The sequence below is a fragment of the Malaya genurostris genome, chromosome 2, assembly GCF_030247185.1.
Source record: "Malaya genurostris strain Urasoe2022 chromosome 2, Malgen_1.1, whole genome shotgun sequence".
Lineage (NCBI taxonomy): Eukaryota > Metazoa > Arthropoda > Insecta > Diptera > Culicidae > Malaya > Malaya genurostris.
This window is the reverse complement of record NC_080571.1, coordinates 234211872-234234243: the sequence shown is the minus strand read 5'-3', so window position 1 is coordinate 234234243 and position 22372 is coordinate 234211872. Positions and strand designations below refer to the sequence as shown.

The window sequence follows — 22372 nt, the reverse complement described above, 5'->3', positions numbered from 1 at the left end:
GATATTTTTTTCAACAAGTTTACTGATAACCAAGTAAGCTAATGAAAAACACTTGTTGAACATTTTAACCAGGAGTCTCAAGGCAACATCGGGAAGACTTTTAATAAGAATATTAAAAATTCCATCATTACCAGGAGCCTTCATGTTTTTAAGTTTCCTAATAATTGATTTAATTTCATCAAAATTCGTCTCAATAATGTCATCTTGTGATAATACTTGGGTTGAAATATGATCATATTTCAGTGAGACTTCATTTTCAATAGGACTCACAACGTTCAAATTAAAATTGTGGACACTTTCGAACTGCTGAGCAAGTTTTTGAGCTTTTTCGCCATTTGTAAGAAGTATTTGATTTCCTTCCTTGAGAGCAGGAATTGGTTTCTGAGGTTTCTTAAGAACCTTAGAAAGTTTCCAGAAAGGTTTAGAATATGGTTTGATTTGTTCAACTTCTTTAGCGAAATTTTCATTTCGCAAAAGAAAAAATCTATGTTAAATCTATGTTCAATTTATTTTTGTAAATCCTTAACTATGTTTTTCATAGCAGGATCACGAAAACGTTGACGAACATTCTTCAACCGAGTGAGCAGTTGAAGATTGTCATCGATGATAGGAGAATTTAATTTAGTTTGAGCTTTGGGAACTGAAAGATTTCTAGCTTCGATAATATAATGATTCAAATTATCAATTGCTGTGTCGATGTCCGCAGAATTTTCTAAAATAGTTTTATGATCCACATGATTTTCAATGTGAGATCTGTAATCCAACCAATTAGCTCTATGATAGTTGAATATAAAACTAAGTGGATTAATTATAGCTTCGTTGGAAAGTCTGATTGTTACAGAAAGATGATCTTAGTCAAAGTCAGCATGTGTAATCGGTTCACTACAAATGTGACTTTGATCCGTTAGAACCAGATCAATTGTAGACGGGTTTTTCACGGAAGAGAAACAAGTCGGATTACTGGGATGAAGAACTGTGAAGTACCCAGCTGAGAGTTGATTATGAAGTATTTTACCATTACTGTTATTTTGCCTACAATTCTACTGGACATGCTTAGCATTAAAGTCCCCTATTACGAAAAAATTCGGTCGATATCTTGTGAGTTTTTGCAAATCGCCTTTAAAGAAATTTAATTGTTCGCCGAAGGTAAAATTCGATGTTTAACTTGCCGTTGGACAAAAATGGCAACTCCACCACCCATTCCAGTAAACCTGTCAAATCGATGAACCACATAATGTGGATTACTTTTCAATTTGACATTTGGTTTAAGAAAAGTTTCTGTCACAATGGCAATATGAATTTTGTGAACTTTGAGAAAATTATAAAATTCATCTTAGCTCGATTTTAAAGATCGAGCATTCCAATTTAAATGATTATTTAACATCACTGTTAAATTTTAAATTAATTATAATATTGATTGCAAATTGTCATCCGATTCGAAATGTTTCAAAAAGTGAAGAAGTCGAATTCATTCGGATGATCATTTGAAAAAGTTGATCTTATAGGTAGATAATTTTATTTTCAGTTATATCGCCTAAATCGACTTCATTTAAAGAAGCGAATGGCAAATGGAATATTGGTAGGTAGACTGTAATTAGAACTGCCATTAAAAGAAGATGATTTGGCTGATCTACCTATTAATAAATGTGTTTTGATTATTTACATTAGAAGAATTAAGTGGTAGATTTCTACCTGTTAAACTAGCGTAACTGACATTAGAAGAAGATGATGACGAGGTCGATCTACCTGTCAATAAACTGTTTTCGTTAAAAGACGAATTGTTTTTGTTTAAAATTCGAAGAAATAAGTGCCTTAGAAGAATTAGGCGTGACATATGTAACGTTTTTTTTTAATTTTCAGGTATGTTCTGTAAATTTAAGGACGTTGATTTGACTTGTTGTCTAAGGGAAAGAGCATTTAAATTTTTTCCCTGACAGGACATTTCAAATAATTGGATTTATGATTTCCACCGCAATTTGAACATGACAATTTATCCGTGGTTCATTCATTGGACAAACGTCTTTCAAATGCGATTTACCACAATTCAAGCACCGTATATCCATAGGACAATTTTTGGTTCCATGGCTGAAGCCTTGGCAACGACGACATTGCGTTAAGTTTGCAATACGATTATGCCGTTTATAATGTTCCCAATGAATTTAAATGTGGGAAATAAAAGTACTTTTTCTTGAGTTTTCAAATTGTTTACGTCACTTCGATTGAAGTGTGTTAGGTAAAGTTCATAGGAAATTCCAGGGTGTGGTTTAGAAGTACCATTCGCTCTTTTTTTCATAAGTATTACTTGGGAAGGGACAAAACTAAGCAATTCTTTTAGTTCATTTTTAATTTCATAAGTTCTTTGATCATTTGATAAGCCTTCAAGGCAGCCTTGAAGGGTCTGTCTTATTTTATATCATATTAATAAAATTTATGAAGTTTCTCGGACAAATATCGGATAAGACGTTCGTAATCTTCCAATCCATCAACCGAGACTCGATATTCTCCTCTTCGTCCGATTTGAAATGTGACTTTTACTTCCGTGAGAAAAGTAGAAAGCTCAGTACGGAATGCTTTGGAGTCGGAAATCATCACCGTCACTGGTGGCACAGATTATTGTTTCTTCCCAGAACGACAAGCGTCCATTTTGAGAATTTTTGAAGAATTTTCTTCTATGTCGCTACAATCGGATTCAGGAAGAATCTCGTAAATATTGTTAGACGGCATAGGATCAACGGAAGGGAAATCCGTCCGTTGTCTTTTATTTTGACATTCAGATTCCATAAGATCGTGAATGTTATTAGAAGAATGTTGAATAACGGATTGTGATTTATTCTGTATTGAATTATTTTCAGCCTTAGGCTTGTTGCCTTTCCGGTTGTACGCAGGGATTTGTTGAAAGATTGAAATTTGAAATTAAATTAACTAGGCTAAATTAGTCTTCGATTAGACTCCTAGTTTGGAAAAGTCTTGATAAAGACTGATTTTGTAGTAGTCTTAATAAAGACTGATTAGTTCGAAGAATAGATCTCTGAATAGCAAGCCTTAAAAAAGGCTGAATAATTTCATAGTCATGAAAAAGACTTATTCTTATATTAGAATATCACTCTTTGTATAGCCTTGAGAAAGGCTGACTAATTGTTAGTCTTTTTTTTCTGTTTCAATCTTAAGGTCATTCGTCTCTTCGGACCAGAAAATCTTTCTGGCCCTATGTGCGGGATTGGGAATCGAACCCAGGCGGCCTGCGTGATAGGCATCGACTATCCCATCACGCTATACCCGTCCCCAATTGTTAGTCTTTAAATTGTTAGTCTTTAAAAAGACTGTTAGTGATTCAGGTATCCTTGAAAAACACTGAAGCCTTGAATCGATGAAACTCTAGGTAGCCAGAAAAAATTTCCAGGAGCCAAGAGCTAAACGCGTGCGGTGCGAACGGCTGTTCAACACCGACTGAAGCCAACACGTGCTTTTGAAATCTTTACTATGTCAGCTAACTCACGATATTTCACTTTTCGATGATTCAAAACGATTTTGTGTACTTTCTTGTGTTTTCTGGTGTTACCGGCTCATTTGGACGTCTACTGCGTTCTGCATCATCGGTGTCTATTCGACCAGGTTTGAAGTCAGCAAACCAACGTTTTATTGTTGTTTCTGATGGAGCGATTGTTCTTGATCCATTGTTCTGGAATTGTTCTCCTGTATATTGTACTTACTATCGAGCATGATTTCCATAGATATGATAAGCAAAAGTCACTCTGTATCAGGACCACTTTCACAGAGGGGCATTGGGATCTTAAAGGTCTCCCCCGAGCCCATAAAAACGTAAAAGAAACGCTGTTTTGTACGATACGCTGTATATGTCACTATTTACAACATAAAATACGCAATTTGTAGTGAAATAAACAAATCTACACACGTCACTTTCGTTGAACATTGTTATAGATAGCATTGCTGACGAATCACTACGTTAAATGTCCTAACCTTTTATGGTACACGAAGTATTGCCAGTCTTCTCCATAGCTAGCTAATAATATATAATTTAAGGTAACTGTTCAAAATTTGCAAATGTCAGTATGTCGTGGCAATAGCATACAGTAAACTACATTCTACATGTTCTTTTGAGCTAACGAAATGAGGGCTCCATTTCATACCACATTCGAAATGTACTGTGGAATAATTCAATAGCAAATTGATCATATTTCCCGTAACAGAGAAAACAGCAGCTGCTCTTTGCAAACATATTTTATTATTTATACTTCGTGAACTTGGAATCAGGAGCAGTACCACGAAAAACAGCCAGTAATTCGAGCAAATCGCTAGGAATTTATGGAGTGTAAATTAAAGTTAAATGTCATCCCGATAGTGTCTTGCTTCGTTCGGTGGAAAATTTCACGCTTTATTCTGTTTGGCTTTGGAAAAAGGGAAACCCTTGCTTTGTTCACATGTTTATCGATACAATCGACTTTCTGGTTTATTGTTGGCAGGTGCAGAAACTGCCCAATGGAAATCATTCGCATGCACGGAGTGTTGATTCAAGATCCGAAAATTCAACATACCTGCCACATTGAAAATCATGAACCCACAGCTGGATGGAAAAATTATCATAAATTATTCAGAGCTGCGATTAGTCCAGCGGAATAATGTGCGCGAAATGTCAAGCAAAGGGTAGCAACTTTTACCCCTTAAAAAAGAAAACTTTAATACATTATGTGTCCTTCCGAGGATGCATAGAAAGAGCTGGTTTAAGCGAGATGTAGTTTTATGCATAAAATTTACTGCTACTAGAATGTATTGAATTCCAAAACTTATTCGTCAAAGCAGAAAAATCGTAGAAATTGTAAACATTATGTATGTCACAGTTGTATTACTATTTCTATGGGCTAGTCCCGCGTTGGCGGTTCAATGCATAAGGCACTGGTTTACAAACCAGTTGTCGTATGTTCGAGCCCCGACCTGGAAGGATTCGTAGTGTCAGTAGAATCGTAGCACCAGCCATGTAATGATTCTGTACACTCTGAATCGGCTGCGAAGTCTGTTGAAACAGAAGGTCAAATTCCACTATAGGAATGTAACACCAAAGCTTTCAATTTATGGGTGAATGAAATATTCACAGAACAACATGAATAATCCAACCGATTCTTGGTAAAATGTACCTGCATCAGAACTCACTAGTAATAGCAGTTGAATCCAATTTACAAAATAACATCGTATTTAAATGTATTACTAAAATTTGGAAGCGTTGTATCACCAGTGCGTATACCATCGACGAAAAGAGATGATAATTAGAAGGTGACAGTTCTAGTTAATACAGCGAGTTCGGTAGAAACTCCCAATGATGCGAAGAAACAGTTTTCTTAAATTATTTTGGCTGAATGTAGAAGAGCGTTTTCATACTACAGAATGACTCTGTCGTGTCTGCGAGTCCATTCTGACCACTTTTTCAATTATTGTGTAGCTCAAATTGATTATTTTTTTACTGTAGCGGGCGATTTTAACTGTTTCGCCGGGTTTGAATAGCCCGCTGTACACTTCATCCTTCTGATCTCACCGCACACATAGAATTGTTTTTTTTTTCTTTCTCAGAAATGATTCGGTTTTGCACTTTTTGATGGTTGTCCTAGAAAAGAGCCATAATTTTTTGCATTTCGGATTTTCAAAAGAAGTAAATCAATTTTTCGTCGTCAGTTGCCATTCAATACGAAAAATTCTTTCGTAGCGTAAAACGAGCATTTCACTTTTGATGCGGAACACATCTTTATTTTCTATATAGGGGTGCAAATCAGAAACTCAAGGAAAAATACACGTAAAAATGTGGTTAGGTTTTAAACACTTACAGCTCAGTCTGCTAAACATCTCCCTACTGCTATAGACGACGGTTATGAAGAAGTAAGCAATATCTCAAAGGGAAAGCATCGCTCTGATTGGTCAATTGATGCAAAAGCTAAGCTGTTGGCAGCACGCGAATCTATAAATAGAAAGGAAATTATAGCTAACGTTTCAGTCCTACGCGTAGCATGCTAGAGGTTGCATGCTAGGTTGTTGCTAGACAGTAAGACAAAAATGGCCATAAAACGATTTGAAGATTGGTATGCTCTGATCTTGTGTAATGCAAACTCGGATGAAATTCTATATTATGTCGTTTCGCATAAGAAATTGACAACTACCCCAGGGTAAATTTCGAATGTTTAAGTTTAATTTATAATTTATATAAGATGAACTCGATTGATAATTAGAAAAAGTTTATCGCTTCAACCAAAATCGTACAATGGTACGTAGAAACTTACCGCTATAAAAATAACTGCTTGAATACAAAACTTAAACAGAAGTCTGGCGAAGAGAAGCTTAAATATCAAAATCCGTATCGCAAGTATGTACAAAGGCATAATTGCATACATTTGGGATATTGGTGTAATTCCGTCGGCTATAAAACAAATACAAATCAAGACAAACAATGTTCGGCGTTGGTTCCTAATCAAGATCAATCTAAGCAGACTCTCGTGCAATTGTGGATTCGAAAGTGTGACGATTGATTGAACTGTTTGATTGTAGATCATTAGAAATTTTGGTTGCCTTGTTCCACATCAATGGCTCGAACAACCCTATGGGACTGATCCTTGTAGTTTTTCATCTATCGTTCGTTCAGCTTGTGTGGAGCCCATTGACCAACCTTTTAAATTTTCCCCGTGGCTCTCAAATGATTGAAAATGGCTTGCCGAGTGACATTCAGCTGCTTCGTCATCATTTGTTGAGTTTGTGTGTCATTTTCGTCAAATAATGTTGGTAATTTATTTGTCAATAACACTAAAATCGCCTGTTAAGAAACGTTGAAACCAGTGTTTACAAGTTTTAACGGTTCGAGAAAGATTGTCGTAAGTCTCTACGAAAACTCAATAACTTTGCTATGCACTTTTGATTAACACAACCGTACTTAATCCACCTAGCAGTGAAATGATATCTTTTCTATCAGTTTGCATATGTTTTTTTGAAAAAATAACCTTTGGTGTTTTTAGTTTCCAATATGTTATGTTATTGACCGTTTAAATGACAGTTTGAAATTTAAATCACTACAAGTCGGACCGAAAAGAAAAATTGTATGAAACCACAAAATTATTCCTTTGAATTTAAAAGTCGGCGGATTTTTTCAATTTTTGGATATTGTATCTAGAAATGTGAATAATTTAAAAAAAATATCTTTAGATGTGATAAAGTTTGAGTTCTGGGGTTGAAAATGATAATAGTGTAAGTTTTTTGCGGTTTTCGTGGTTTGTAGATAGTGGGCGTAATTTTTTAATATTTTTTTAAAATTTTTTAGTCACAATTTAGTGAAAATTTCAAGTCTTGCGATTATCGACCAAATCTGGACCAAAAAATTTCAAAAGATTATTACTTAAAAACATAAATTTTCGTTTTGCTAAGTGTTTCATACGTTACGTTAAAAAGTCTGAACTTCCAAAAATAAATTTAAACATATAGCGCCCTCTATAAACAGCTCGTGAAAACAGCTAGAAATGATACTTATCCATTTGTTATCAAATTTGAGTTACTCCACAACTATTACTAGCTCAATCGACAATATACTGAATAAACAAATTTGTACTAAAGGGTGATTTTTTAAGAACTTGAGAACTTTTTTAAACAATAAAACGCATAAAATTTGCAAAATCTCATCGGTTCTTTATTTTAAACGTTAGATTGGTACATGACATTTACTTTTTGAAGATAATTTCATTTAAATGTTGACCGCGGCTGCGTCTTAGGTGGTCCATTCGGAAAGTCCAATTTTGGGCAACTTTTTCGAGCATTTCGGCCGGAATAGCCCGAATTTCTTCGGAAATGTTGTCTTCCAAAGCTGGAATAGTTACTGGCTTATTTCTGTAGACTTTAGACTTGACGTAGCCCCACAAAAAATAGTCTAAAGGCGTCAAATCGCATGATCTTGGTGGCCAACTTACCGGTCCATTTCTTGAGATGAATTGTTCTCCGAAGTTTTCCCTCAAAATGGCCATAGAATCGCGAGCTGTGTGGCATGTAGCGCCATCTTGTTGAAACCACATGTTAACCAAGTTCAGTTCTTCCATTTTTGGCAACAAAAAGTTTGTTAGCATCGAACGATAGCGATCGCCATTTACTGTAACGTTGCGTCCAACAGCATCTTTGAAAAAATACGGTCCAATGATTCCACCAGCGTACAAACCACACCAAACAGTGCATTTTTCGGGATGCATGGGCAGTTCTTGAACGGCTTCTGGTTGCTCTTCACTCCAAATGCGGCAATTTTGCTTATTTACGTAGCCATTCAACCAGAAATGAGCCTCATCGCTGAACAAAATTTGTCGATAAAAAAGCGGATTTTCCGAATGGACCACCTAAGACGCAGCCGCGGTCAACATTTAAATGAAATTATCTTCAAAAAGTAAATGTCATGTACCAATCTAACGTTTAAAATAAAGAACCGATGAGATTTTGCAAATTTTATGCGTTTTATTGTTTAAAAAAGTTCTCAAGCTCTTAAAAAATCACCCTTTAGTTTAGTTTTTACAGCAAAAACACAAACCGCTGTGTAACTTTGGCACGGAATAAGTCGAAGTGAAATTGGTTCAATTCAATCCAATGAACCCTGTTGTTATTAATGATTCCACGGAAATGCTAAAAAGAGAAAACCCAACAGTTTCATCGTTGTGAGACGCCTATCGAATCACTGATATAGTAAGTTCCTAGCTATCACTTTTCCATTCCATCTAAATGAACATTATTTATATGATATGCTTATAAACAATATAAACCACCTTAACCGATTTTGTTTACGATGAAGGTTTGTTCTGCCTAGAGCGAAACACTTGCACAATACTACCGCAATCAACTTATATAAGTTCCCAATGAGAACACATACGGCAATATTGTGAAAAGCAGTGTCAACTTCTCCGTATAGGAAATCAGTTTTCCTGAAAGCATTCTATTGTACCAGTTCCGGTTATGCTATCGGTGAAAAGGGAGATCACATTGCCAATAAAAGAAGCAAAAGATTTCAGAATGGCTTTGGGAAGCTTTAGGCCATCATAAAGTCAGAACATTATTTTTGACACGAACGGATAGATGCTTCCCGGCGGTTTTGTTGAACGACCGTCGGTTTGTATGATTCGAAAACAAAGCCTTTGTTTGGTGGGATGAAGTCGAATTATTTCAGGATACTTGCATTCATAATATTACGTTTCACGATTGGATTTGTAAGTATTTCATTTCTAACTGAAACTTCGAATTTTGTGAACTGTGATTATGCAAATCGTCCGTTTTGGTCATGAAGAATGGGTATGCAAAATTTGAGCCTTCATCGAAAAATATAAAAATTAAATTTAAGAAAAAATACCTCATGAGAAAGCAGACAGGAAAAAGTTGATAAATAAAATAGTAAAATTGAAAACATTCGAAGAAATTACCATGCAAAAGGGACTCAAAGCCGTGTTTTTTTTACGATCCGGAGATTTTCCGTAACTGCGCGATTCAAAACAAATATCAGTTTTTATAAAATTGTTCAAAAATCTCAAGACTATTATTTACATTTCGTCTTCGACTCGTTAGTACAGAGCAGTTCAAGTTGAACTGATTACTGCAAAACTTAAACAGTTCAATTTGAACCGCTAAGCAGACGTAAAGTTAACGCTAATTCTAGAAAAAAAAATCACTACGAGCAAATTTATAGCACCTGCTTTATAGAATTATATTTCAGGAGCAATTCCATACGAAATCGAAGATCTATTGTATTTTTTAATTCGGCTCAAACTTTGCATATGCATTCTTTGTGATCAAAATAGACAATTTGCATCATAAATCTGCCATTTTTACTTTGTGTCGCCGAGCCATCTTAGCTTCGGTTATGTGGCTGCCCCACATCAGGTATACAGGAGACGGATCAGGGTCATTTCGCCGAAAGCCATTTCGCCGAAAGCCGTTTCGCCGAAAGCCATTTCGCCGAAAGGGTCATTTCGCCGAATCCTGAAAACGTCTTGAAATCGTAATTAGAATTGATTTAAATTAAAGACAAACGAAAGATGATAGCGTTAACGCCCGTTTTGTTGACCTACCATTGTAGTTCCCAAAAAAACTTGTTGACTATTAGCATCAAAGCAATTGCATAGGTTAAGCATCATTACTAAGCATCAAAGCAATTGCATAGGTTAAGTGATATTAAGAAATTAAGTGATATTAAGTGATATTAAGAAAATATCTAATGTGGCTACGCCAAATCGTTTTGGTTCATGTGCTGTCCGACCTCGCTTCCGCTCGTTCGGACCTAACTAAAGTAAAGAAACCTAGCTTTGAGTAGACCGGGCAAACGAGGCGGTTACAGGTTTGTATGCAAGAGGCCGCCGCTTCCGACGGCGGGTAGGCGGCCGACTCAGCTGGCGTCGGCTCGGCGGCTTTGTGCCACCGAGCCATCTTGGCTTCGGTTATGTGACTGCGCCACATCAGTTATACAGAAGACATAACATGCATGAGATATGACACTTTCGGCGAAATGACCCTTTCGGCGAAATGACCCTTTCGGCGAAATGATCCTTTCGGCGAAACGACTTTCGGCGAAATGGCTTTCGGCGATATGACCCGCTTCCACAGGAGACATGACTCTTTCGGCGAAATGACCCTTTCGGTAAAATGACCCTTTCGGCGAAACGACTTTCGGCGAAATGATCAATTCGGTGAAACGACTTTCGGCGTTTTAGGTAATTATAAGGACTACAGGGTCCGGCACTCGAAGTGTAACCAATTAAAAAGGCCATAAATTCAGTTTGGAAAATTACTTTTACTTAATTCAAAGTACAAAATGTGTACAAATAATACAAAATTCATAGTCAATTCACTTTTGCTCGATATGACCACCTTTTGCCTTGACTTGATGACTTGAGAGAGCGAAGGAGTTGCTTCGTTTGGCCGAATGTGACTTGCAGGTATTTTGGCCCACTCGCGGACAATAACTTTTTTCAGCGCCTCGAGACTGGTGTATCTTTCAGTTCGGACTTTGCTCTCCAAAATGGCCCAAAGAGAATAATCCATTGGATTCGCATCTGGTGAATTCGAGAGCCATTGTGTGGACGTGATGAAGTTCGGAACGTTGTTTTTCAGCCATTCTTGGTTCACTCGAGCTTTGTGAGACGGTGCCGAGTCCTGCTGAAACGTCCATGGTCTGCCACCGAGATGTTTGTTTGCCCACGGCTTCAAAGCAACCTCCAGAATACTTTCCCGATAATATGTCGCATTTACCTTGACGCCAGCCTCGATGAAAACGATTGGAGAGCGCCCATCTGCGGTTACAGCGGCCCAAACCATTATCTGTTGCGGGTGCTGCCTCCTGGTGGCCAATCGATGACTCAAATTCTCGTATGAACGGTCGGTCAAGTAAACCCTATCGTTTTGAGAGTTTACGAATTGCTCAATTGGAAAAATTTTCTCGTCAGAAAAAACAATGTTCGGAAATTGACCGCTTTCGGCCAAACGAAGCAACTCCTTCGCTCTCTCAAGTCATCAAGTCAAGGCAAAAGGTGGTCATATCGAGCAAAAGTGAATTGATTCTGAATTTTGTATTATTTTTACACATTTTATACTTTGAATTAAGTAAAAGTAATTTTCCAAACTGAATTTATGGCCTTTTTAATTGGTTACACTTCGAGTGCCGGACCCTGTAAGTAAAAAAATTTAGTACTGTTCAAGAATTTTTTTTGATTTTTATTTTAAAAAGAACACTTCAAATTCAAATACACTGAAGTCTTTTTTATGCTAGTTTACGTACCGCATAAAATACCCCGCATAACTCTGAAAATTCACATAAAAAACCGCATAACTCTGAAAATCACATAAAAAACCGCATAACTATGAACCTTCGCATAAAAAACCGCATAACTCTGAAAATTCGCATGAAAAAGACCGCATATAAGAAGACCTTAGTATATCTCAAACCACGTATTATTGATTTTTTTATAAGTTGTAGCTGAATTCAAAGTAAAATACTGTCAAATTTTTAGAATGGCGAAATAATGTTTGAAAGGCAAATATTTGCAAAATAATGGAAAATTTTGAATATAAGAAAAAAAATTCATTAATTTTTCTACTAAATTTTGTGAAAGAACGCTAAATTTCCAATTAAAACAATGTAAATCAAAATTTTTGTATATACTACCGCTCTCGAGATACAGCGGTTTGAAAGAAAAAATCGGATTTTTTTTTATTTTTTGTACCGATTTTGGATGATCTTTGAATTTTACCCCATGTAAAACTACCATCAAACCTATTCCACGTACCATCCAAACCATACTCCTTAACATTCGACAATATCTGGTAAAGTTGGTTTATGGTATCCGTTCATTAACAACCCGTTAACATAAAAGCAAATTATTTTGAAACAGTAAACAAATTGTAGAACAAAACCTTGTATTCATTCTATGATATAGCTTTTAGATTGTATAAAATATATGAGAAAGGAATCAGAAAATTTGATTCCCAGTGTTCGTAAAGAATGAGAAAAAGTTTTCTGATATAAATATGTGTGTTATTTTCTTAGGATTAGATTAGGATTAGGATTGTTACCTATGACAATCAGATGGCTACAGGCCAATCATTTAGGGGTTAACCTAAGTTTGTACTTAGGGCACATAATCGTTTTTACTTTTCTTTGTGTTTCATCTTAGAGTCGTCAGTGCAGAGCAATTCAAACTGAACTGCTTAATGCTAACTTAAACAGTTCAACTTGAACCGCTAAGTAAACGTAAAGTGTCTTGCAAATAGCATTAACTTTACGTCTGCTTATCGGTTCAAGTTGAACTGTTTAATTTTGAATTAGGCAGTTCAATTTGAACTGCTCTGCACTGACAAGTCTAAGACGAAATGTAAAGAAAAGTACATGCCAATGTTTCCACTGTTCACTATGCTAAGCCATGTGATAAACTGGACATCTACACCAAAGAATAACGGTACTTCCTCCACATCAACCCCAAAGCACCCCAGTAAGCATCCATCAACAACAATGAAGCATTCTCCTCATCGAAACCATCAGTTATATCTCATGTAGAACAAGAATAAATACACTCTTGAGTAAACCATCGAACGCCTAGACAAATACCTTATGATAAAAATTTTCATTTTAAAATTCCCGCGCTTGTCCAATCGGTAAACTTTTATTCTCTCAACGTTGGCAACACTTTTATACACATTCTGTCCAATTTTGACGCATATCGTACGATTAGTTTTTGTTTGGCGTCTATACAAAGAAGTTGAAAAATTTTCGTGTGGCGGTTTTTATTATGGATGAAAATTTAGAACAACATGCGCGCATCAAATTTTGTTTTGCAAATGGATTTAAGTGTTCCGAAACGTTGAAAATGTTAGAAAAGGCCTTTGATGAATCGTGTCTAGGGTGGTATAAACGCTTCAAAGGTGGTCGTACAAGCTTGGATCATTATGAGATCTCTGGCCGTCCAACAACATCTGTTACTGAAAAAAACATTGAATCGGCGAAGCAAATCGTGTTGCAAAATCATTCTGTACCGATTAGAGAGATTGCTGTGTTGTTGGGCATCTCTTATGGATCAGCCGAACACATTTTAACTGATGTTTTGGGTTTGAAACGCGTTGCTTCTCGGCTGGTGCCAAAAAAGCTTAATTTCATTCAAAAACAGCGTTGTGTTGATGTGGCCAAAGAGATGATTTCCAACGCAGATAGTGACCTCACATTCATCGAATGCATCATAACTGGTGATGAGGTGTTGATCTATGAATATGACGTCGAAACCGCACAACAATCGACCGAATGGCGCTTCGAAGGCGAACCGTTGTTCTAAATGCGTCAAAATTTGACAGAATGTGTATAAAAGTGTTGCCAACGTTGAGAGAATAAAAGTTTACCGATTGGACAAGCACGGAAATTGTAAAATGAAAATTCCGCTTCTTTTTTGATCATAAGGTATAAGCAATATCGATGATTCCACCAACAACAGTGATAACGAACCCATGGACGGGAGTGTGAATAGCGAACCACTGCTCCCCATTCATTTGCTGGATAGCAATGATAACGCCTCCCCTCCAAGGAAGAAGATTCAGCAATAAATAAATGAGAAATAATATTATTTTCTCAGAGATGGCTGAATCGATTTTCACAAACTGAAATTCAAATTAAAGGTCTCATGGTTCCATAGATCGCTACTGAATTTTATTCTGATCCGACATCTGGCTCCGGAATTATAAGCAATATGTGCAAATCTATGAGAAAATGCGCACACATTATTCGCGGAAATTTCTTAACCGGTTTTTACAAATTAAAATGCAAATAAAATGCAATGTTTTGAAATTCTTTCAAAAATCCTCGAAAATATCCGGTATTACAGCGCGCTTGGTGAAAAATTTTCAATTTCATAAACATTTTTTCAAAAGTGATGGCGAACGAAGTGCAAATTTTTAAATAATTTACTGGTAAATTCATATATAACAGACCTTGTCAGTTGGTGGGTTTCTAAATCTACTTTGGGACTACTTGCTCCCGGTTTCCGTTTCCGAACGCATCGGTGATAGTGAAGAAAAGCTCCAAAACTGGAATTCACTTCGATTACTCAGCAACGGTCAAACCGATTTTCACAAATCATAATTCAAATTAAAGCTCTCATTTTCTTAAAGAATACTGTACAGTTTCAGCCAGATACGACTTCTGATTCCGAAATTATAGGGCGATGAGTGTCAAAGCTTTCAAACTGTCATACAAAATGATGCAAAATCGGCACGCATCGTTACGTGCTGATACGAAAGAAGAAGAAAACGCCACCACCTAGCACACAGCGTGCTTTGTTCAATTTGGTATAGCGTGCAATTTAAATCTATAATAACTAGACATAACTGTTTACTAATTAAAAAAGTTGACGGTAGTTTATATCAAAGAAAGTTTTCGATTTGATTGAAGTTTAAAAAATAATCTTGGCAGAAACTTCTAGTTATGTATTTGAAAATATAAGTAATATAAGAAAGGTATCCTTACACCACAAGGTGGATTAAACAAGGTTTTCCAATGATAAACGTAAAAAATAATTTTAAGAATAAAAAGAAATACACTAAAAAAAATATTCTAAAATTTTTAACTTGATTTACCAAACAAAATCAAGAACATTTTTGATTTTTCCCAAGATAATTATGTTCTTTGACAATCGCTCATACACTGAAAGATGAACACTTTCAAGTAAAACTTCTCTTTCTAACTAATAGTTTTAGCAATATCGGACAACTAGCGAAAAAGTGTTCTCCTCAAATATTAGGATTCTTGGATGATTACGATTTGCAGATTAGTTTAGTTTGTCATGAAAAGACAATGGAGAAAAATCCAGTTTGGTCATGAAAAGATTTTTTTTCCTTAGAAATACCCATCTTGAAATGTATGAACGATTGGTAGGGAACACGTATCTTGGGACAAAATTCATCAAAAGGTGTTATTTTTGTAAATCGACCTAAACTTTTTAAAACCGAATTTTGCAGTATTTTACTCGATAAAAATTTTCTGAATACTTTTCCGAAAGTTTGACTGATTTTGCGAAAATTCAAAATATGATATATCAATATGGATCACTTTAACGAAACTAATACAAATCGGAAAAGATATCACAGTAACACCATCTAGTGACGAAACAGGCTATTAGTTCTGTCATGTTAAGCAGTTTGCGTTTAGCGTGCACCTAGAAGTGAAATGTCAAAAATAATTGAGCATGATGCACACATAGAGGTGTGAACTTGTTTATATTTTTATATTTTTATATAAATTATGTAGAATTACGCTTTTTTAGACCTACCGTCTTCACTATCAAGAGTGTTAAAGCAGTAGTCAACTTTGCTCGTGAATGTTATGAATAGTGCTGAAAAGACGATATTGTCTATGAATTAAAACTTCATATACTAAGCGATCTGACCATTGCTGTGAACTTTTTTGCGAATAGTTTAAAATTTGAATTTTGATATTTATTTTCTAATAAGTAGTTAAATTTCATTCAATAGACGAATCATTCCAAAATTCGACAAATAGAAAGTTTGCTTAGTACTGAAAAAATGTTATTAAATAATATGATAAGTGCAATACAGCAAGCATTAGAAAAAGTTATAATTATTACTTTTACTAAAATTGATAGCTCTCGTTGAGGCGAATTACAAGTTACGTTATTTTATACTAAATTATCTTGTTTTGAAGCATTTATTTATTTATTAAACAACCAGATATTGTATATTTTTATCACTTCACAGCAAACATGAATACAAATGGAATTGTTTTTCAAATCAAGAAATTGTAATACTTAATTCGGAAATGCCGGTAAAATTCTGGAATTAGCATTAAGATTAATTTGTTTAGTTCTGCGTGCACACTTCACACACATTTATATAAATAGTGATTTTCATTTCATTCACAGCTTATTTTTTCGTGCAGTGTATTTCGCTAAATATTCCATATATTTGGAGTTGTTTGGTTCAGTGTACTGATTGGGAAAGTTGTCATATGTGCATTAAGAAATATGTTTTTTTTTGTTTCGATTATAGAGGTTTTAACCTTAAGGTCATTCGCCTCTTCGGGCCAGAACAATTTTCTGACCCTATGTGCGGGGTTGGGAATCGAACCCAGGTGGGCTGCGTGAAAGGGCATCGACTTACCCATCACGCTATACCCGTCCCCATAAGAAATATGTTGTGTATTAGTAACCTTTTTTGCCACCGCACTTTACTGTGATGTCCCTCGTGAATCGCAAGAGTGATCCATATTGATAGGGTCTTTTTTATGCGGTCTTTTCTATGCGGTTTTTTATGCGAAGTTTCAGAGTTATGCGGTTTTTTATGCGAATTTACAGAGTTATGCGGTACGTAAATTCGTGCTCAGTGTATAGTATATTTGGAAAATCTCTAATACAAAACTTTTTTGTTCGATTTGATATTTTTCGACAATAACCGTTTGAAAATAGTTCGTAGACAAAGTTTTGCTCATTTTAAAAGACAGTCTAGATCAGATTCCAGGTATGCAAAGTTTTACAAAGTCTAGTTAGATGTCCAAAAAGTTTCATCAAAATCTGAGACGGTGTTGCCAACTCCAAATACGATTTAGCGCGAAATTTGTCAAAATTAGTTATAAGCAAGTTCCTATTAAATGCTCGTTAAATATTAAAAATTGATTTTTAAGTAAATTTTATTTCTCAGGAATAAAATAGGGTCAATTATAAGTCACCCCGTTTAAATTGGCGATAAAATTCTGAATTGTCGAATGACAATCCGAAATCTATGGTTTTGAAAAAATGTCCCTTAATGCGAATAATTGTATTCGCAATATTGAGATATGTTAAGATACCATGACAATTTCATGGATTTAGTTTAAAATAACTTCTAAACGCTGAATTTTTCAGTTCGCTTTGAACAATAGAGAATAGATGGAAGGCAGGGTAAATCAGGAAAATAAAAATAGTTCAATAATCGAAAATTTAATCAAAGTTATCGAATTTTTACTCAATCCAAGCACTTGACCAAGTAATGAATGCAGTCTCGCGTGTTTCGTAAGAGCCCAGCTGCCTTTTCGCCGTTGAAGTAAGTGCAAGGTTGATCAGTCCATGAATTCTTATCGGTCTGCAAGTTTTACTGTAGCAATCCTGTTTCCCTCATGGGTAAACCTTGTTTTTGTTAATCCATTTTCATAAACCTAAACATGCGTCCCTTGCGATTTGTGTAACAGCCTAGATCTTTTCTTGCCCATTCCGGGTTAATCAATTACCATATCGAGCTTGGTGGATTTCAAGGAATGGATGGAAGGACTTTTTTTATTCCCAGCCAAACACGCAACCAGTACCAGTCGTTGGATTTGACAGCGAAATTCTATCAACATAGCAGAAATGCCTTGGTAAACACAATGACGGAGTATTTCTTTCACTAGTGTATATTAAATTACCTTAGTCGGAATGGGAAAAAGCCCCTCATCCTGGCATTGTTAATGTCTTCGGGGCCACTCCCATAACAATTCCGGGATATGGGCCGGTATTAGGGCTAGATAAAATGTGCTGTCACAAGTTTCATCGGTGTTTCGCTTCATCATGCAATGAATTATAACCCATCAGTTTCGTCACATCCTTTCTACCTAACCTAAGATATTCAGATGTTGTGCCGTTTCAACACACTCATGATCGTCCATTTGTTCTGCGATGTTCAACGCATTACTAATAATTACACTATGCTGGTGTCATGTCCATGGAGCGATTCGGTCATTTTCTATTCATGCAGTCAATTATCCATCACCATTCACTCATTCAAGGGTGACTTGTTAGCATGTCTCTTGACAATCATCAGCCAGCTCTAATTATTTCATTGCTCATTCTTTCATTTCACAGATTTCGACTCACGATACTTCTGGAGTTGGACGGACTTCCAGTCATACTTGGACTTTATGCTAGTGGTGTGGGTAGTCGGAGCGGCCATCACCTATTTGATGCTGTCCGTGACCTGGTTCATGGAAACCATCGGATTTTTCGCTGTTTTCACCGAGGCTATGCTGGGTAAGTAAACAGTATCAATCGGAGCAGTATCGGTGCTAACGAAACATTAACTGAAACTACTTCGCTTTTAGGTGCACCCCAGTTCCTCAGGAACTACAAAAATAAGTCCACGCACGGTATGAGCATCTGCATGGTAATCATGTGGACTGCCGGTGATATGTTCAAGACTGGTTACTTTATCTTTAGGCACGCGCCGACGCAGTTCTGGATCTGCGGTACACTACAGGTGAGTTGAAACAGTTTACGTTCTTCAAATTCTATTTTTATTCTACGCACATAAAATGAATCATAAAGTTAATAGCGTGCACTAAGGCGATTGCATGAATATACAGTGAAGGCTTCGAATGATAAACGTTATCAATGGGTATGGTTAATTTCTTTTGTTAGTCTTGCCAAAAGTGCTCGAATTGAAATTGACCTCATAAAGTTTAAGAGCAATCCTCGAAATGGGCAACAAGTCATCAGACATCATATACTGCGCTTTGGATAGAATTTGGCACACGTTTTCAGCATAGCAAACCATTTGTTTTGCACGGTCGAACAGACCAATTTGGTGTCAAGGCTGACTTTTCAGAAGGGTGGAAAAAGTAGTTGCAGAAAATGTAATTTTAAGAACCAACACTTGATTAAAGACTGTCCCAGAAAGTATGGACGCAACCAAAAACCGCTGCCGTTTCGCAATGGTTCAGAATCTGTCAATTTGTATGGCGGCGTCCTGTTGTTTACACTCTTCTCTAACCACTTGTGCAGTTGTTTATTTGTTTTCATTTGTTTTTTTCGACATGCTTGGACTTTCAGCAGAACAACGTCGAAAAATTGTGTACAAATGGTGCACAGAACGCGGACTGTCACTGAGAAAGATAATGGAAGGGGTAAGTGAAAAAGCCGTGCGAATCAGGAAGTTCGGTGAGGAGGTCCTGCTAACCCTCAGTTGGATAAACGTATACTGAAGGCGTTCGAGAAAAAGAAGGAAGTTTCAGTTCGGGATGTGGAGAAAAAAATTGGGCACCTCGAATTCAAATGTTCTTCGTGCTAAAGAACGATTAAATCTACGAACCTATGAGAAGCAGAAAGAACTTAAACGTAGTCCGAAACAAAAAGCATCGATCAGGCCGAGGGTTCCAAAGCTGTACAATACGATTCTTGCTGGAAATTTGAACTGCATAATCATGAACGACGAAACCTACGTGAAACTCGATTACAAATCCTTGCCGGGATCACAATATTATACGTTGCGAGAAGGGCAAGTGTTAAACCAGTCCGAGACATCGATTGAAGTCGAAAAATTTGGTAAGAAAGCTATGGTCTGGCATGCAATTTGTGGCTGCGGTAAGATTCCCTTCATCACCACTGCTTCAATGAACAGCGAAATATACATCAAGGAATGTTTACAATAACGACTTCTACCCACGATTCGAAGCCACAAGGATCCTGTTGTCTTCTGGCCAGATCTTGCTTCTTGCCACTACTCGAAATCAACGGTAGAATGGTATACTACCAAAAATGTCACTTTCGTCCCAAAAGACACGAATCCACCAAATTGCCCACAACTTCGACCAGTTGAAGAATTTTGGGCATTAACGAAGGCACATCTTAGGAAACATGTCTCGGCAGCCGAAACCATTCAAGAGTTCGAAAAAGATTGGAAAAAAGTGTCAAAACTTGTCGCCAAGAAGTCTGTACGGAATTTAATGAGGAACGTTCGCAAGAAGGTGTGCCAGCTTGTCTACAATGGCTAAGTAGCAAATGTTGAGAATAATATTCTGTTGTTGTGGTCTAATATTATCAGTATATCGAATAAAATTTGTGAATTATTTACAGCGAAATCAAAGTGCGTCCATACTTTCTGGGACAGTCTTTAGTGTCTTTTTGAAAACGAAGAAGGCACTGATCAAATTTTGATCAAATGCTGGAAAAAACATTGAACTTTTTATCTCCGTGCATATTTTTCTTGCAATGTGCTATTAATTTCCTACAATTTGTTTTTGGACAAGATTTTTGCGGAGTTTATAGTTTTATACTGCAATTTGGTGTAAATGGCACAATTTAATGAAAATTGGAGTTTTCTGACTAAATATCTCAAGAACAGTCTCATCTAGGAGAGGAAAATAATTGCTTTGAACTTACAAAACCATATTCTGGTGTTTGATGTTTATCAAGAACCTGATGTTTGATATACGCTTTTAAATTGTTTTAGCTATACACCCAAACCTCCGTTTACGAACACTTTGTATACGTTACCTCTTTTTACGAACCAAATCCCAAATAACGTAAACTTTTTTCACGATCCTACTTCGTAAAAAGAGGTTTTGGCATACATCGAAAGCGATTTCCGGCTCATATATATTCCATGGAAACTACTACAATATGGGTATTTTTGGAACTGGTTTAAAGAGTAGATTCCGAAAAATGATGTTCGAGGTGGTTCTGAAATTCAAGATGGCGACTTCCGGTTTCTTGATATTCTTTGAAAACTCTTACAATGTGGGATTTTCGGAAAGAATTGGATTTCAAAACAACCACAAATATCTTTTTTTCCGACACCTTCACACAAAATCTGTTCTGAAAATATCCATATTGCGAGTATTTTCAAGGAACATCAATAGATCGGAAGTGGTCATTTTGGATTCAGAACGACCATAAACATCGCTTTTATGGCACCACATTAAATCCTTTCTCAAAATACCCATACTGTGAGGGATTTCAAGGAATATAGATGATACGGAAGTCACCATCTTGGATTTTGGAACGACCCTGAACATTGTTTCCCGACACCTTTTCATCAATTCTTTTAGAAAATACCCATATTGTAAAGGATTTCAAGGAATATCAAGAAACCGGAAATTGTTATCTTGAATTTCAAAACCACCTTAAACATCATTTTCCGCTACTTATCAATCCCGTTCCGGAAATACTCATGTTGTAAGGGTTTTCAAAGAATATCAAGAAACCCGAAGTCTTGAAATTCAGAATCAAAATCAAACGCCGTTTCCGACTTCTACTCATCAATCCCGTTCCAAAAATACCCACATTGCTAGGGTTTTTTTTATTTAAAAGCTATTTTTTATTCAGTCCTATTTGCGTACAAGCTTTACGTGACCGATTGAGCCGATTTTGTAAATAATTTTTTTTTTGAGTAGGATCTCGTTGTCACCCTCCTGCGAGGATTGAGGGGCACTTCGTTAGTGGTTCGTCTCGTCATCCATTGCCGCATCGATGGTATTGTTGTCGATTTCCGTCTTCTTTTCGTTGCTAGTTGCTGTAGATGCACCTTGTTGTAAATTGGTTGCAATTGCTGGTTGGTTGGAGGGTAAGTTGTTAACTGCGGCTGGTGTTCTTTGTTCTATAGGGGATGATGATGGATTCGTTGAAGGGGATGCTTCATTGTTGTTGGTGGCTGTCACAGGTGTACTTGGATTGCTTGGGGTTGGTGTGAAGGAAGCACCGTTGTCCTTTGGTGTAGTTGTCTCCTTTTTTGCCTTTCTCATATAGAAAGGTTATGCAATCACTGTGAAAACCGACTTTTGAACCGAGGCCCGGAGGGCCGAGTTTCATATACCATTCGACTCAGTTCGTCGAGTACGCAAAATGTCTGTGTGTGTGTGTATGTGTGTGTGTATGTGCGTATGTGTGTATGTAACGTTTTTTTGCACTAACTTTTCTCGGAGATGGCTGAACCGATTTTCACAAACTTAGATTCAAATGAAAGGTCTTGTGGTCCCATACAAAATTCCTGAATATTATTTGGATCCGACTTCCGGTTCCGGAATTATGGGGTAAAATGTGCAAAAAATTGTGAAAATAAGTGCACTAACTTATCTCAGAGATGGCTGAACCGA

The 22372-nt window shown here is 36.5% G+C and overlaps 1 protein-coding gene across 3 annotated transcripts in view; it reads left to right on the top strand.

The window, feature by feature from the left end:
* Positions 1–22372, top strand: part of LOC131428179 (solute carrier family 66 member 2) — a 97070-nt gene that overhangs the window by 53657 nt on the left and 21041 nt on the right. For all 3 annotated transcript variants that reach the window (XM_058591899.1, XM_058591900.1, XM_058591897.1), the window contains 2 exons: positions 18369–18533; positions 18605–18759. In XM_058591899.1, coding sequence (XP_058447882.1) covers positions 18369–18533; positions 18605–18759 — 320 coding nt within the window. The remainder of the gene's footprint in view (positions 1–18368; positions 18534–18604; positions 18760–22372) is intronic.